The sequence below is a fragment of the Strix uralensis genome, chromosome 7 (genome assembly GCF_047716275.1).
Source record: "Strix uralensis isolate ZFMK-TIS-50842 chromosome 7, bStrUra1, whole genome shotgun sequence".
Lineage (NCBI taxonomy): Eukaryota > Metazoa > Chordata > Aves > Strigiformes > Strigidae > Strix > Strix uralensis.
In genome coordinates, this window is record NC_133978.1 from 41,100,016 (window position 1) to 41,117,275 (window position 17,260).

At 40.9% G+C, this 17,260-nt stretch overlaps 1 protein-coding gene across 2 annotated transcripts in view; it reads left to right on the forward strand.

The window, feature by feature from the left end:
* MGMT (O-6-methylguanine-DNA methyltransferase) overlaps positions 1–17,260 on the forward strand; it is a 171,664-nt gene that overhangs the window by 13,419 nt on the left and 140,985 nt on the right. For both annotated transcript variants that reach the window (XM_074875559.1, XM_074875558.1), the window contains exon 4: positions 9,271–9,410. In XM_074875559.1, coding sequence (XP_074731660.1) covers positions 9,271–9,410 — 140 coding nt within the window. The remainder of the gene's footprint in view (positions 1–9,270; positions 9,411–17,260) is intronic.

The following is a 17,260-nucleotide window of genomic DNA, read 5'->3' on the forward strand; positions in this document are numbered from 1 at the left end:
CTGCATGCATATACATTTTATATTTCTCAGTGCTTCACAGTATGACCTCCTCTTTTTAAAAAGTGTATACACACTTCTACAGCAAGCACGTCAGTGGTAATTAAGGAGTAGATCTTAAAATGTTGACTAATGCCTTGAGTTTATTTTTTGAAGCATTGAACGTATCTGGAAAATCCAGACAACTGCGTGATGACTTTCTTTTCCTTTGCATGACACTTGTTAAAACTGAAACCAGTAACAACTAGATATTAGTTCCGAGGACCTTCTAATTCTCAGAGACAACATTCTTCATCTTTGATTCTTTAACATGATATTTGTTTCTTTGTTTGGCAACTAATTCCTCAATTATGCGTTCGTGTTTTATTCCATGTGATTGCATGTTAAAGCACTGAACAGCTGATCAAAGTATAGTGCTGCTTTGTAGTGCATTGCACAGTGCTTCTGGTTGAATCTTCTGACATGTGATTTCCAGCCTAAAAACAAGGGGTGAGGCAGCTTAATCCCTTTGTAAGAATGACAGCAGGCTTCCACATCCCATGGTCACTACACCAAGCAATGTGACTTACAGGGTGGTGGTTGTTGGGATTTACAAGGACCTCCTGACAGCAAGGAATGTTCACAATTCTGCCTTTTGTCTTTGCTATTAGTGGCCTAATTTGAGTATTACAGAAATATCTGGCCCTGTCCTGTCTATTTTTTCGCCTGTTGTTGGCACTCCATTTCTTATCCAGTTCTGCTCTAATTCATTATATTATCTCTAGGCAGCCCACGATTTCAAATAAGACACCCTGAAGTAACTAAGTGTCTCTAAGCTTAAGTCAGGCTGTTTCACTTCCTTTTTTTTTTTTTTTTTTTATTTCTGGGCACCAAGATGCATCGTCGGGGTGACTTGCAACCTTGATGCCAACGCACCACAGTCACTAATTTGTACAGCTTATTAACACCACACTTTCTAATGGCATTTTACTTGTATGCTGCGTGTAAATGTTTGACTTATTTCAAAATGTTCATCTTCACTTCATGCTAATGATATTAAATGATGATACAAATATTCTACTGTATATATGGTTTAAAGAGCTATGTGGCCACAGCCGTGGCTGCTATACTTGCATAGCATTTAAGTTTCTGATAAAAGTAATAGCTGGGAGAAGATGCAGAGTGTGTTTATTTGTTTTTGGAGAGGTTTGAGAGGAACTAGTACATCTGAATTCCTGTTTAAACAGCCCACTAAGGTCTTGTGTTTAGGTATCTGCTGACACTGTCTCAAATCAAAGCTTGGCATGCGGGCAGTAGATGAAGTAGAAAACCACATTTCTGGAATGCAATAGTCATAACCTACTTGCCTCTTCCAAAGGAAAAAAAATATATTTTATTACACTTAAAATATCCTTTAAGTAAAATAAAGAAGTCTGGGATAGCCCTTGTAAGTACACAGGGAATTTGCCATTGGACAGACCAGGATTCCTCCTGTCTGCCAAAGCACCAGTCTGAAGATGTAGCCAAAGAGCCAGAGGCTACCACTGCTTGGAAATACACTTTCATAGCTTGGCATTTCAGGGTCTTTTGATTGCCATCCAAAGAGCATTAGTAGTATAATACGATGGGACAACAGAAACTTGCTTTTGTTGTCTTTGATTGTTTAATAAAGAATTATGTGTCTGCTCTTGTTGAATACTTTTAAAAGCCATCGAAAGCAAACGTTGCTCTCGTGCATCCCCCGGTTTGTCGGGGGCTTGTGTGAACTGGGCCTTTCGGCAAGCGAAGGTGGGGACTGATCTTTAGTGGCTGCTCTGCCCGTGTATGTTTGTATATGTTCAAAATACACAGTTTAATTTTGTACCTTCATGGTTTTTTATGGGCTTATTTCTTTGGAAGGTAAAGAAATTGTTGTATCACCCCAAACTAACCCTGGATTTACTTACAGTGTGTCTGACATTTTCTTCCAAACCTCCCCTAGCCAGGAAATGAGTAGGTTTTGTTTTTATACCCTCTGAAGTTACAGGTTTGGCTTAACCAAGGTTAGATTTACTTAGAGAAGCATTGGAGATCTTGCTGCTGGATATTTCAGTAGAGCTTTTGTTTAAAAGCCTTATCTGGATTACAGTCCTGTTCTTCAGCTGTGGAGGTGTTTATTACTCTTGCAGCAAGGGCTAAAATATATGGACCTGATATATGGTGCTTTATTCTGGCAAGCTGAGAGTTTTCTTTGGATGCCACAGGAAGAAGAAATACACACAGTATAGACAGTTACTGTGGGATGTGTAAGGGAAAAAAGTGGCTTATGTCCAGATGGGAGGTCATCTAGTTCACAAGAACCTGATGCACTGTATAAAGGAGTTGTATTTTGTAACATCAAAGGTAATTTTAAATGTTATTTTTTTATTAGCAGATTATATTGACAGAATTAAATCTGATTAGCTACCATGATGGTGGTTTTGTTTCAAGACTTTATTACTGAATTTAAGCAATGAACGCAACACCTTTTTTCTTCCTCAAAATTTAATGTTTGCCTTAATTCAAAACTGGGGGGCACTCAGCTTTCCTTGGACTAACAGTTTTCCATGTGGTTGAAGGCTGTTTTGTGTGATGTTCAAGTAAGTGTAATGACACAGGAAATGTGCATTATCTTGTTCAGAAGGTATTTTTTTCATTAAATAATGAGTGATGTTGGTAGGACTGCCATGGGAGTGTGGATTGCGGAGGGCAGCAGCAGCCTTCTCTTGTTCTGTTAGACGAGGAGAAGCCCTGCCCTGGGTTCCAGGACAACTTTCTCACAGCTTCAGCAGTCCAGATGAAGATGTCAAACCTGCAGGGACCTGTTTGGATCGGGGCATCCTTATAGCTTTAGAGTTCTCTCCATTATGTTTAGCTCAATCTTTGGACTTTTTTTTCAGGAGAAGGAAATGGCTTTTAGAAAAGTTGATACTTTAGCTGTGAAAGAAATCTAACATTTCATAATAAGGAAAAAGACTAAGAATTAAATATTTCTCACTCTGTATAATTTTTATTCCAGTCTATTAAACTATTTCTGGGCATGAAACGTCTGTCTTCCTCTTTCCTTCTTTACTCCCCACACTGAAATTACTTGTAGTACATAAATTCTTTTTTCTGTTGAAACAGTAGCAGCCACTGTTTGTTTGGAAGGTGAAAAGATGGATGATTAATCAAGATATTAACAGGAGCAGGTTTGCTTTGGGACTTGCGTTTTGATCACATGTTGATTGTGTGGATCTTGTGCTTATTCCCAGTCCTTAAAATTTTTCTCTGCTTTAAAAAAGTGTAAGAAATGTCTTTCTCATCTCAGACTAGCTGCATCAGGTTGGAAAATTACCCTCCACACTGAAGTATATGTGCACAAATGCATTACCTTTACTATTAATATCTTTTCGCATATTCTTAACGTACAATGGATTGTTTCCTTTTAAATAAACATGCAGAAACCAGTAAAACAAATACAGGAAGTTTTAAGCTATTAGGGCGATGTTGAGAGAACTATAATTCAATGAAAACTTTGGATGAGTGGACCACTGGCATGCGTAGGCTCGGCAGCAGCTGTGCCAAAGAGGGGGCCGTGGTCAGCCTCGTTACTCGTCTCGGCAGTCCCAGGCGGGGTGGCGGAACCTTTCTGCAATTAAAACGTTTTGCAAACAGCATTAGGGCTTGTGTTTCTAAACGGCGATTTCATGCAGTTGTCTTTACGATGGTAACAGGAGGTGTTAATGACTGGATTTTTTTTTTTTTCTTCAGCTGCCTCGGTACGGAGCAGCAATAGCTGTTTCCAAAACCCCGGGTAGGGGTCTGGCTGCAGTGGCAGCCCTTCCTTGCCCTGGTTGCAGCGCTCGCTGCTGCTGCTGCTGTATTACACGGCTGAAACACTGACCTTTACTCTTCAGAATAGTCAGGGCGTTAGTAACGGGCTACTCTTCTCTGTCCTCCTGACCTTGCTGCTGTGGAGTTGATGGACAAAGCTAACTTCTTTCTTCTCATGGTCCCTGATTGGTTTTGCCTCAACAAGTCCCGGTGATGTGATTTGATAAAGGTTTTTGTTATGAGAAGGATGTAAACTTACTGGATTGGGAAGAACAACTCTAGCAAGATGACTGAAATGAAGTAACAAATTGCCAAACCAGTCCAGGTACCTGTGAAGTATTCCCCTTAAATTTAAATCCAATATTTCAAGCTTTCATTGAATTTTAATTCAAAACTCAAATCAATAACAAGCAGGTTTGAGAACACTGTGATACTCAAAAGAAGGACACTTAAAGAGTTCAGAACTGGTATTTCTTTCCTGTAATTAGGATGAAGAAGCAACTTCCCTGGCATTTATTGATCATCCTTTCAAACTCAAATTCCCAGTACCGCTTTTTGGCAAGTCGCTGATATTATATGGCATCATAGAAAGAGGGCAGGTGCTTGAGAATTATAGCTTATAGGCAGCCTTCCTGATGCAAATATATCAAAATCAAAGTGATGAGTCTTTAGGATGTGTTTATGAAGAATAGGAAGTAAATGAACTAGTTGGTACTTGGTCACACCTTTAGAGGGATGGACTAGCATCAGCACTCTCCAAGTGAAACTACCCTCAAACTGTGTTGGTCTTACGGAATAAATAAGTCCAGAAATTCAGCTTTTACAGCTAAAGAGCACTATGATTTGTGCTTCTAACAGGTATAGCTCTATTTGGGACCCTTTCAGACAATAGGCACTGCCAATTTTTAGTTTTTGAAGCCAGTATGTAGTTCTGTCCTAGCCCAACATTGGAGCAAGGTTGCACGAGAAACCCTGTATGGCATCTGGGTGGGTTCTTTATTTTTAAATAACAGTAACTGTCATGGTGTGAGAGAATTTTCGAATGTGCAGCAGTGGCTAGTCTAGAAATGGTAGAAATAGGACCATTTCTGGCTTTGAGAAATGACAGGTGAAATAGGGGAAAAAGTATTGTAATGCAGTTTCACCCTGTTGGTTGTATTTACATTATCGGTTAGCTCAGCAATTAACCCTTTTTGTTAATCTGAAAGGATCAAGAGACCCATTTCTTGGAGGCAACTGTGACATCTTGCTGATTAATGCACTTGGACTCTACTGGTTTAAAAAAATAAAATTGCAGTATGTGTGAGAACACATTAGGTTTAGCAGTTGAATATGTTATTTTTGCCTCGATTCTCAGAAATATTCAAGTGAAAAAAAATCGCGAGGACTTCCATTTGAAGTTTAGCCACATGCTACAGCCTAATGGAAATACCCTGTTAAATCAGATGCAGGTGGTGGCAGAGGGGATTATCATTAATATTTTGATATGGCGTGGTGGGTTTCTATTGTTGCTAAAGCAGAGTGAAGGAAATAGAAAAACCTGCAGAGGGAGATCCATCAGAGATAGAGCTCTGGCTCCTTCCTGATGGGGAGAATTCCTGTGCTCAATCATACTGAAGGGAAAACGTCAGAAAAGGTGACATCTTCGGTATCTTTGGCCACAGCCTTCAGACACAACTTGTTTTAAGACAGTTTCCCATATCCTGAGGGCTTGTGGTGGGTGCAAACACATCACGGGCAGTACTGCTGCGTTTTTCCAGTGGAAATCTGCAGTCTCTGGGGTTTTAACACTGTACACGTGTGCGGTGAGCTCTTTAAGGTGAGGACCCAGGAGAAGTTGGAAAGCGATGTTCCTGAAGATATTTTGCGTTCTTTCTCCCCTTTAGTTCGGTATCTGTGATTTGGGGCACAGGGCTGAAGCAGAGGAAATGCTGTGAGGTTTGCTCTCTTGACTTGTCTTCTGGAAAATGCAAACCTCTGGGGAGAACGCGAAGAATGGAAACAATTTGCTGTGGATTCTTTTGAACCTTGTTGACCCTTGAGATTTCGCTGCAGTTTTTTTTTTTTTATTTATCCATTCCCCATTATGGATATGAATTGGATTCAAGTATCTCAGACCGAACTACAGTGGAATTTTTAAGGGGTTTGGGAGCAGTAGAACGTAGAAAATAATTTTTAATTATTTACTGTAATGTGAAAGCCCGTTAATGCAAATTTAAATAAAATCTGTATTTAATCAAATGGGAGGGGTGTTTTAGTACTGAAAACCTTGGCTGCAGCAAGGCTGTTAAACTGAATTACAGTGGAAAGCATAAGAGGTTAAGATCCTTATATGCAAGTCATCAAGCTAATGCTGGCTTTTGGGTTCATGGCACCTCGTTTAGGAGATGAAACTCGCTGCTGTTTTGCATCGTTAGCATCTGAACCCTAGGAAAGCAATTTGAGCGGCACATCTCTGTTTCCTAGTGGTGTTCAGTGGAGTTGATGTGTAATTTAGGGGACCTTCGCCCTTCGGAGGAGCATGGTGCCACCGAGGCACGTGCTGTTGCAAAGTCATGGGAGCACGCCTGGAAAATGAGGCTCCTCTGTACAGGACATTAACTCATAAATCATGCTAATATTCTTACTGATAAATCTTCCACTGTGAAAACCTTTTGATACTCGTCTGTTATTAATGACAAAAAGGACTTAATTCCTTTGGCTAACAACAGCCTTCCAATTTTCTAGAGAGCGTTTAGCAGTCTAGCGAGATACAGGCTTACATACACTGCACTGACGTTTTTATTTCTGTGGCAAGACTCCAGAGGATGGAGGAGAAGTTTCCTCTCCAAAAGTCCTGTTTTTTCTACCTAATAAATTCCAAAATTACGAGAGATATTGATACAGATTTGTAGGTATTACTGTGGAAAGGGAGAGTGAAGGTGGAGTTTGTGCAGTACCTGATCAAAATTCCTTGAATGATTCATTTAGATAAGCTGGAGAAAAAAGGCAGAAGGCAGTTTATTTGGATTTATTAGGTTTTTGCTTTAATCTGCCATTCATTTCTAGTTCTCACAGCTTCAACAAGGGCATATGGGGAAGATGGTGTTGAGCAAACTGTGCCTGTATTGGAAGGATGTGGGCAGAGGAGCAGGTTTTCAGTGTCCACCAGTCTCCAGTAAATGATGTCTAGGCATTTGGTAATTTCAGCCGACAAAGTTTAAAGGCCGTTTATTTGCACCTGAAAACTGCTGCAGTTTAAATCGTGAATAAAATTTCTCTTTATTTTCAAATAGCAGTGCTTGCAGGAGCGTGTGGTTACCTCAATCTCCTCCGGCTCATCTCAGTAGCTGTAGGTAAATAGTGCAAAGGCACATTAGTATCTGGAGGGAGGATTGTAGGTTGGTACGGTGACCTTCATCGTTGAGGCTCCCAGCCCAATCACATATGTATGTGGCTGTGTGTCATGTGGTTTCATTCTTTTATGAAAATAAACCTTCTAAATATTGCTGCCCAATGCGTATGATAAACAAGACTGAAAATACTAGTTGTACTCACTCAAGGTTTTCATCTATAAAGCTTAGTTCAACTTGGTGTGAACTCAGAGAATTATTTATAGTTTTCTGTTACTTGCTGCATCCTGTGTTTTGTTATAATGAAAAAGCTGTCCTCTTACCACTAAGTTGTTACATTCATGGAGTACATGGTATGAGGTTCAGTGCATTTAGTTTAGGGCTGTCACACAAATAAAAATGAAGAATGTATACCGGTTTTCCACATCTGTAAACTCTTATGTCGCTTTTTTACTAAGACTTCTGCAGTGAGGTGCTGCTCCAAAAACAAGTTCACTCATGTCCTCCCCTTGAGGAGGGAGAAGGAACAAAGAAAAAGTTGGGTGAAAGGGAGAGTTTCTTTGTAACACCAGCAAACATTTGATTATTTAGCAAAAAGCTGATTTGGATTACAGGCAAAGTAAACCTCAAGCAACCTGCAGTTCTTCAAGCGCAGCGCACTGCGCAGAACTTGTGAGCTATTTGCTCTGCTTGCTGCGTGTCTAACTGAGGAACTGCGGAAGTGCTTCCCAAAATTCAGAGGGTTAAGTTTACTTTTGCCCTGGTGGGCAAAACTGTCTGCTTGATTTTATTTTTTTTCTCCTCTCTTCACAGTAATTATATTACTCGCAGATGTGACTTCATTACATAGCATTTAATAATGGGATTTAAAAATAATTCCTCTTATTTTGAAAATAATTATTGTACAGCTGCAAGCAGCGGTCGGCTGTAAGTTGTCATACACAGATTTTCCTGTTTCCTAATGCACCCCCAGTCTGTCATCGTGCTCTTCAATCAACTTCTCACCTTCTTCAGCACTTCTGCGTTTCATCTGCTACTTCATCGGGCTGTCAGCGTCGTCCCCCTTGCTGTAGGCAGACGTAGGTGAGGTGGACTGCAGGGTGCCTTGGGGTAGACTATAAACGTGGGGAAATACTGGGGAAAATAAGTTTGCACGGTTGTCTGTGGAGACTGTTGGTTCTGAATATTGAAGCAACAAGTGAATTTTTCAGGTGTAAGGCAAACTGCAAGTTAGCTGTACAGTCCGAGTGACTAAAAACCAAGAAATCTTGTTGGTCTCTCAGTGTAACCAGGATGTATGTTTGACCCAGTTAGCTTGTGCTGCCTTACAATTGCTTGAGTTTCTTTGTTCTGTTGACTTTTTTTGTCCAGTTTCACTTGAATTTAGCTCTTTGGAGCAAAGGCTTTTTTGTCCTGGTAGTGATATCGGTGTCTGGGTGACTGCAGTGGACATACTTGTGGTCTTCTGTCCTGTTTCTCTCCTAATGATTGTACAAACCAAATTGTAAATACAACTCAAAACATCTACTGAGTCAGACTGTTGGGGCTTTTTAGCCAAGATGAATTTGACAAGTATGTTATTGTTGGTCTTGTACAATATTGAGAAATTCTTGGCATCTGTTTCCAACTACATCCTATCAGTAATCGTAAAACCAGACTAGTAACAATGGGAATAAAAAAATGTTTATTTTACCGAGGAATGATTGATTTTTTTTCATATATTTTTCCATCAGACGTTCTATTTGTGTTCAGCGGTTATTTGCATAACATTGCTGCTCTAAACCAGTGAATATACTTTGTTGTCACAGTAATCCTTCTGAAATCAGTCAAAACACGCTGGATGTTAGCTGATAAACCAGCCATGAAACTGCTATGACTTGAGATTTTTATGAAGGTCACTGTTCTGCTAGTTAACATGTTTTTTGAGACTTTGATTTAGATGCTGACCTCTTAGGATGGATCATTTAAGTTGTGAGTTTTGAAAGTAAAAGCCATAGTTGAAGAAACTTGAAATATAATGTTTTCTTGCTTTTTTTAAAAATTACTTTTGAAAACTACTCAATATCTTGAGATGAGTGTTCCTTGGTGAAAATGCATGCAATAAAGAGGAATTTGTTTTCCTGAACAGGTGAATTCCAAACAGGAAGAATCTCAGTGCAAGGAGAAACACGCGGTTCTGCTTAGCCCCGTGGGAAAACTCCAAATATCTGGGTGTGAAATGGGCTTACATGAAATAAAACTCCCGAAAATGAGCGTGCTGCCGAGTGGGTAAGTTCATGTCCTCTTGATCCTATGTTTATGTACTTGGTAGAGGCAAGGGATTGCCCAGAGGGTCTAAGACACAAGTACACGTGCTTGTTTTTACTAGCCATGCTGGGAACCCAGCCCTTGCTCCTGTGAGAGGCAAAAGCAGCCTCAAGTACCTTTAAGGAGTGGCAGCTCCAAAATGCATTTCTTTCCCTGCTGCATCAATAATATCAGCAAAGAAATGTTCAAAAATAGAAGTATTTTTAACGCAGGTTTTGAAAGTACATCCTACCCTCTAGTTTTGGACACACATGCAAAGCTGTCACTGAGGATTAAGACCTCCTTGCATACTTTGCAAACTTTGCAGACCTGTATTTCGATATATATGTTCCAACAGGCAGAACCAGCACTGAATAATTGTTTTAATTACTGCATACTACTTGTGAGAGCTTTCGTTGGTTTTCCATAGCTGTAATATCTGGAGTTCAGAACAGATGATACACATGGCAGTGGAGGCGGTCTCAAATATAGGACTGATTGAGGAGGCATTGGTACATTTTACTGTTGCTTCTAAGTGCTGTTTAATCTGCTGAAGTACATCTGTCCTGTTCAGAACTTTGGTCTGTGGTTTTTTCTTATTTGTGAGGAAATGCTCGGGGGTGCTTTTAGAAGGAACACTGAATTCTTTCAAAATTACTAGATGCCAAAGTTCTTTGCTAAATTCCTCTGCCAAAAAGAAAGTTACTAATACTACTTATTTAAGGCGGGTCTTTCCAACTGTTTTTGGTAATAAAATTGCAGCCTTTACCACAGTCCGTTACAGCAGAGCTTTTTCTGACAAGACTCAAACAGGTTTGGCTTCCTTCTCTCCACGTTGTCCTTTTCTCCCATGCTTTTTGCTTCAGAAATTCTCCACTGATTTGTGGGGTTTCCCCTTTTCTGTTATTTTATTATCCTTGTAATCTAAGTGTGTGTAAAATTAATCAGGAATATGAAGCATAGTGTGTATTCTGGTTGAAATATGTCTTTGCCTCTAATATGAAAATCCTCAAGCTTCTGGATTTGACAGTTTTGCCAACTCCAGTGATATGGAAATAAGTACTTCAGTTTCTTTATATGCTGATTGCAGTATTGGATTTCTGCTGATGAGGAATGGAAATAAAGTGGTGTTTAGGGTAAGGCCGAAGCTTGCCTTTGCTGCGAAGCAGCATCTGCCTGAAGAACAGCTAAGCAGATGAGGACTCTTCACCCTTGAGAAGAGGAAACGTCAATGTGTGGAAGAATAGTAGGAAGAAGGTTAAGGGGCTCTCAAAGGTGATGAATACAAGAAATTGTGTGGTGTTCTTCATAATGCTAGACATAAAGTGAATTGCTTGAAAACAAAAGCTGAAGACAAAAAAAAAAACAGTTGTGATGTTTGGGTGCTAAAAAATACAGGCTCATAGTGAAAAAGCAGATTATTGGAAGAAAATAATTACAGGCTCTTAATTCATAAAGACCAAGAATGTGGATGGGGAGGTGTTATACTGGGTGTGTTTGTGTAGCTCTCCTGGAGAAGTAAGAGCAGAGGTCTGTGTTTGACTTCTGTCTTTAATGATGAGGTTGCCTTGCTTGCCTTCTCTTTTTGAACAAAACTTTTTGGGACAGTAAATATCCTCAGAGCAAGTGGTGGTGGGGAGGCAGGGTAGAGAAATGGATCTTTCAGGCACACAGACCTTTTCCCAGGAAATTACTCATGTGTCCCCAAAAGCTCCAAGTACTTTGTGACTCACCTCTGCCTGCACAAATGGAAGATGCTGCTACTCAGACCCTGCAGGTCACTCCCCTCCTTGCTGCAGGGCAAGGCCTGTCCTGTGTGTAAGGGCAGCTCATTTCGGTGGAGGGGGGGGGGGGGGGGCGCTGCTGTCTGCTCGTGTAACTTGTCCGGGTTGGCTGGTTGAAGAAGGATCTCACGGTCTCGTTCTTCAGGCAGACATCAGGCAGTCTAGATCCTTCTCATGATTCTTTCATTTTTATCTGATCTTGGTCTTTCAGTTTCTCAGCGGTGAGCTGACTTAGTTTCCCAGCCTCACAGAGGTGTTGAGGCTTTACTGGCATCTTGATAACACTTAACTGAGCAGACTGAATGATTTATATGCAAAAATTGTTATATTATAGGTGGAATATTTCTCGAGTGTTTCAGAAGTTAATGGTAAGCAGAATATTCTTACAATTACTTTAGGAATTCAAATCTGAAAAAGAGGTGGAAGGTGGGACTTGCTTTTGTCTTTACTGATGATAAAGTTCTAAAAATTTTAAAGCCATCTGTAAATGTTTGTGCTGAAGTATAACATTTAATCTCTCCTACTCATTGCTAGTGAATAGTTGTTAAATCTGGCCTCATTGTTTTCGACAGAATAAAATAAAAACAAAACAGTGCCCAGTGCTTCTCCTAACTGGCTAATAAACACTATGGTAAGAACATTGGGTAGGAAAAAAAACCATAAGAAACATAAAAATTGATTTTAATGGACCCCTGTCAGAGAGAACCATAATGAGCGCAAGTCTAGTAATAAATATTGGTATTCTGCTCGACGGTGCTTGGGACTTTTCGTGTAGAATTGCATGTAACAATCAATATAGATTTTAGGGTTTTTTAACAACAAAAATAAGTAAACCTTTGAAATATATAAATACTTAAGACTTGCAATCATCAGACAAACCTGCTAGTTGTAGAAAAAATCTGATAAGAGTGCCTGGTTAATGGCATAATCGGTTTGTGGAGATCTTGCTCTATTTTACAGCTTGTAAAATGCTGTGCAATTAATCACCTGAGATTACAACCTATTCTGTGATGGCTCTCCTTAAAACTTAAGAACACAGACTATAATGCAGACTAAAAGGAGAAGCAACAAAGTAAAATCTAGTTTTCAGTATGCTTGAAAGAAATTGATCTATTAATGAGATGAAACTAATTGTAATAACCTAAGGTTATTCTGCTCCTTGTGAAGCTGGCAGAGTTTGAAAGTCAAGACACGTCACAGTGTAATGGTTTCTGTTTGGAGAGGAAATTTATTCAAGCTTTTTAAATGTGTGTGTGTATATATACATAAAATAAAATTTCATGTGTATGAATGAGGAATTTCTGCTAAATCTGTGAAAATTTTAATTTGCTGAATGCTAACTAAAATTGTTTTGCAATCTAAGTGCAGTGCTAACAATTGGCTAAAACAGTAACTTGAAATCACCTATTTCTGTTTTAGTGTTTAAATTGCAGATTGACTTGTTCATCATTCAAGTTGATGGTGTCAGTTAATAAAGTGCTGTAGACAGAGCCAGAATAGATGACATCAGTATCAGAATAGCTGTGGAATAATCAAATTCTTTGTGTTTGATACCTGTATGCTGTGCAACAGAGGCTGCGATAGCTTTAACCTACATACAACATCATCAGGAGGTGAATCTGGAGATCTGTGTATTCATTATAGGGCTATTTCTGAAACAAGTTGAACGGCTTCACGACTGTAAAGTGGGGCAAAAAGTATACCGAAGGTGAAGCTTGATTTCATAAATTTGTCTCTTTCTGAGAACTTCAGCCTCACACTTCATATTTTCAAAAAAAGAACTAAAAATATACATAACCTGTATATATATATATTCAGTACTATATCAGCCATTGTAGTTTTTCTTTTGGTGTACACAAATGGAACTTTCTTGATAAAACTAATGCTTCTCTTTCCTCCAGTGTCCTACCTGCAATATTACAAGTTTGTTCACGTCCAGAAGAAAAACTCACTTTTTTTTTTTTTTTAGTTATTGTACTTTTAACTGTCTTTAACAGCTTCAGAATGAGTTTTCTTTGTTATTCCGCTGTCAGCTGTGGTGTTCCCACACTGGGATGACTGTGTTTTGAGAAGCCCTGTCTTACTCCTGAGCTGGAGGGGTAAATTATCGCTTGGCAAGTCAGGGGTCACGCTTATGCCTTCTGTTAACAGTAACAGAAGCCATACTCATATTTTCCTGCGCTGAATATTTCCAGCAGAAGATACTTTGGAAACATGGGATGTTGGCTTGGCAGTTGGGATGGCAGCAGGGAACAGTTTTTCCCTGTGTTGCAAACATCCAAATTCTTTCAGGAATTCCCTCTTCCCTCAGGAAAATCGCCCGGGGGTTCCCGCCCCCTGTGGCACATGTAGCTGGCAGATGGGCTAATGCAGTGAAATACGGTGGCAACTGGAGGATTTTCGTAAAAGAAAGGGCAGTAGCATAACATGCCTTGAGGTAAACTGAAACAGCTTCCAGTGGGTGGTTGGGAAATCCTGTCCTGCTGGGTGCCGGGTCACAAGCAGTGCGACTTATTACTGTGTACTGATGAGCGTGAGCATGGAATGAAAGTTAAATTTGGCTTCCGATTAGTGGGTGCAGATTCCAGACAATGCTAATGCTGACATCCACTGTGGGACTTGAGGATGCCACCGTCAGAAGTTGTTGAGTTTTTTGACTTAAAGCGTAGCTGAGCTGGCTGTGGTCCGTCGCTGCCATCCTTGGGTGGGCCCAGCACTGGGGCAGGATGGGGGTGATTTGGGGACGGCCACCCCCTCGCCGCTGGGCTCCTGCTCCCCCGGCCCAAGGGCTGCCAGGGCACACGGCCGGCTCCAGCTCGATGGAGGAACCTGAGCTCCCAGCTGCAGCACATGCAGGTGGTCTGCTCCTCCTCCATAGAGTCAGAACGAGGTGTTGGTATGGATGTGAACTTGCATTTGAGAGACTTCAGAGGAGTTTCTGGCATTTCAGGCATGTTTCTGAGAACTGAGGTTGGGCAGGTTGATTTGCTTTACCATGGCTTGAATGGTCAAAATGTGCATTTTCCTGGTGGTGTAGGAATACCCCAGACTTCCCTTTATGCTATTTTCAGAAGAGAGATTTTTTTGGAAGCAGCATGATCCCATCTGCCTTCTGTATTTCTTGCGATTTGCTTTATAGTGTTTCATTTCCCTACATCTTACTGAGAGAGATCAAAGGAGGATGAACAAGGAGCTGGTTTGGCCATGCTTGTATTATTAATCTGCCTAAACCTTTTAAGGGTGAATCTGCAGTTCAAGAAGTTCACCAGAGTTTCAGTCCACCTCTATCAGCCAGTCTAACATTATCACAAACTCTCCAGAACCTCAGTTTGAACAGGTTTCCAGCTATTAGAGACTCAAAGAAAATCTCAAGTGTGTGAAAACGCAGCGGATGCAGTGGTGTACGGGAGTCTGATAAGAGCCTAGAACAATAACTCGGAGAGGTGTGAACCACTCTGTTCATCTCTGAGGTGTTTAATCATAGCCAGTGATGATGGTTTAAATGTCAACTTTGCTAACTGTTTCATTCCTCATACTGTAAAATTTACTGTGAGTGATATCTCACTTTGATGCCACAAGTGGGAGGCATTTGGGAGAGTGCCACTCCTCCTGTTTTTCCAATAAGCATCAGCCAAGGCTAAGGAACTTAACAGAGCTCAGAGACATGCTAAAACCTGACCGAAGGAGGTAGGTATGCGACTGCTCTGCATAGTGGCTTGGAATAGATTTCACTTGTACTGTGAACATCTGATGTGACTTATGTGAATAGAGGGGTATTGGCAATGCAGCTTGGAAGATGTCACTCTCCCCTATTCAGTTCTTCCTTAAAATTATTGTGTAACAGCTGAGATTTTCTAATTAAAATGGTGTAGGATAAAACCTGAATGGGACAAAGTATATATTTGCAGTAAAATTAATGGTGTTGGGATGATGTCTAAATGTAGGGTTGGGAGCAGGGAGGGGAAAGGTGTCCTAGAGACCTGTTTGAAACTTCAGTTACTGGTAGCATAGTATCTACAGACTCCAGGTCATCTCTTGAGGAAAAGTGTGGTGTATCTGATGGTTGATCTTGACAGGCTGGATCTCTGGGCTAAGGCCAACTGGAGGAGTTTCAGTGAGGCCAAATCCCGAGTTCTACACTTGGGACACAACAACCCCCAGCAGCGCTACAGGCTTGGGGAGGAGTGGCTGGAGAGCTGCCAGTCAGAGAGGGACCTGGGGGTGTTGATTGACAGCCGGCTGAACAGGAGCCAGCAGTGTGCCCAGGTGGCCAAGAAGGCCAATGGCATCCTGGCTTGTATCAGCACTAGCGTGGCCAGCAGGGACAGGGAAGGGATCTTACCCCTGGACTTGACACTGGTGAGGGGATGAGTCTCTTGAGCCAAGGAACAAGTGCCAGGACAAGAGGGAATGGCCTCAAGCTGCGCCAGGGCAGGGTCAGACTGGCTCTTAGGAAGTATTTCTTTGCAGAAGGGGTTGTTGGGCGTTGGAATGGGCTGCCCAGGGCAGGGGGGGAGTCCCCATCCCTGGAGGGGTTGAAGAGTCGGGTTGACCCAGCGCTGAGGGATCTGGTGGAGTTGGGAACGGTCAGTGTGAGGTTCATGGTTGGACTGGAGGAGCTTCAAGGTCTTTTCCAACCGAGATGATTCTGTGAACCAAACGGTGGGGTTCTCTTCCTTCTGCAGAGCCTGACATTTCAGCCGCTGAAGAAGGGCAACTGTATTTACAGGCATTATTCTTGGATAATGGAAGCTGTATTGCTGGTTATTTCAGAGACCACTGTCCATATGGAGTCATCCTATGGTCCCCATGCAGTTTATAGACCTCGTGAGTAATAACGTTAATAAAATTTGACATCTCTCTAATTTTTTGAAAATTATATTTGGTTGGTTTTCTTAAGTACTGTAGCAGTGTTTGTCCTCTGTGAGGTGGTGTTCCTGCTCCCATAGGGGAGGATGTTAAAACACCGCTTTTCTGCCAGCTGAAACAGAGCACTTCGTCTTGTAAAAACCATAATCGTCCAAGCTGACGGCACTTTACCGATGATCAAAGCATGCTTTGTGTGGCACTTTTTTATAGTATAATGTATTTAATTACCATTTACAGTGACTGGAAAATGGTTCATTAGATGGATCTTTTGTAGGCATTAATATAAAGAGATTAGGTTTGAGATGCAGTCCGCATTTGACACGAGTCTGAGTGTGTGAAGTCCTTTGGTAGTGGGTAGGTGAAGGGCTTGGACCGCTCCATGTGTTCTTTGCTTCTGTAGTAACTTGGTCTTAAAAGCTTCAAAGTGCTGCTTTGGCTGGCTCAGAGAGCGCCTGCTCCTTCCGGGGTGATGCTTGTGGGGCAAAATCCACGCTGGATTTTAGACGTTTAGTTCCCTTGAAAATAGGGGGAACGCTGTGCGTGTGAGGAAGTGCAGCGGTACACGCGTGCTCGGTGTTGGTCTGGTCTTTAGGCTGCTTCTCTGGAGTTTTAACCCCTCACCACCCTGACAGTGTTGATTTTCATATTGATGGGTAAAGTGAAAGCGTGTTTGGGGTGCCTGTGTAGAACAGTCACCAAAAGGAGAAGGGATGTCTTACACTTATTTCTCTTTCTAAGCCTTTTATTTCTGAATATCTTTGAACTTGTAGCACTAAGCTCTCACAAATCTCATTGAGTTTTATGCTACTTGTCTTAGAAACAAAACATGCAGATGTGTGGGTAATAGGAAGATGATGCTTGTTACTTCCAATTACTTCAAAATAGCAGGAATGTGGTATATTTTAAAAAAAAAAAAAAAGAGAGAAAGAAAAAAAGAAATATTACCTTCTCTGATAGAAGTGTCTACAAATATCCAGGCATCAATCTTTATTTCAGCAGATTCAATGGATGTGGCAGGAAGAGTTATTATATAGCATAGTCCTCCTTTTATTAAAAATAAACTGAGCTAGGTTTTTTCATAGTTTCTTGTGGAGATGCTACAGATTGTTTATGCTGCATCAGGATAAGAGAACTTTTTATTGGAAATAGTGTTTCAAAAACTTAAATGAAATAAACTCT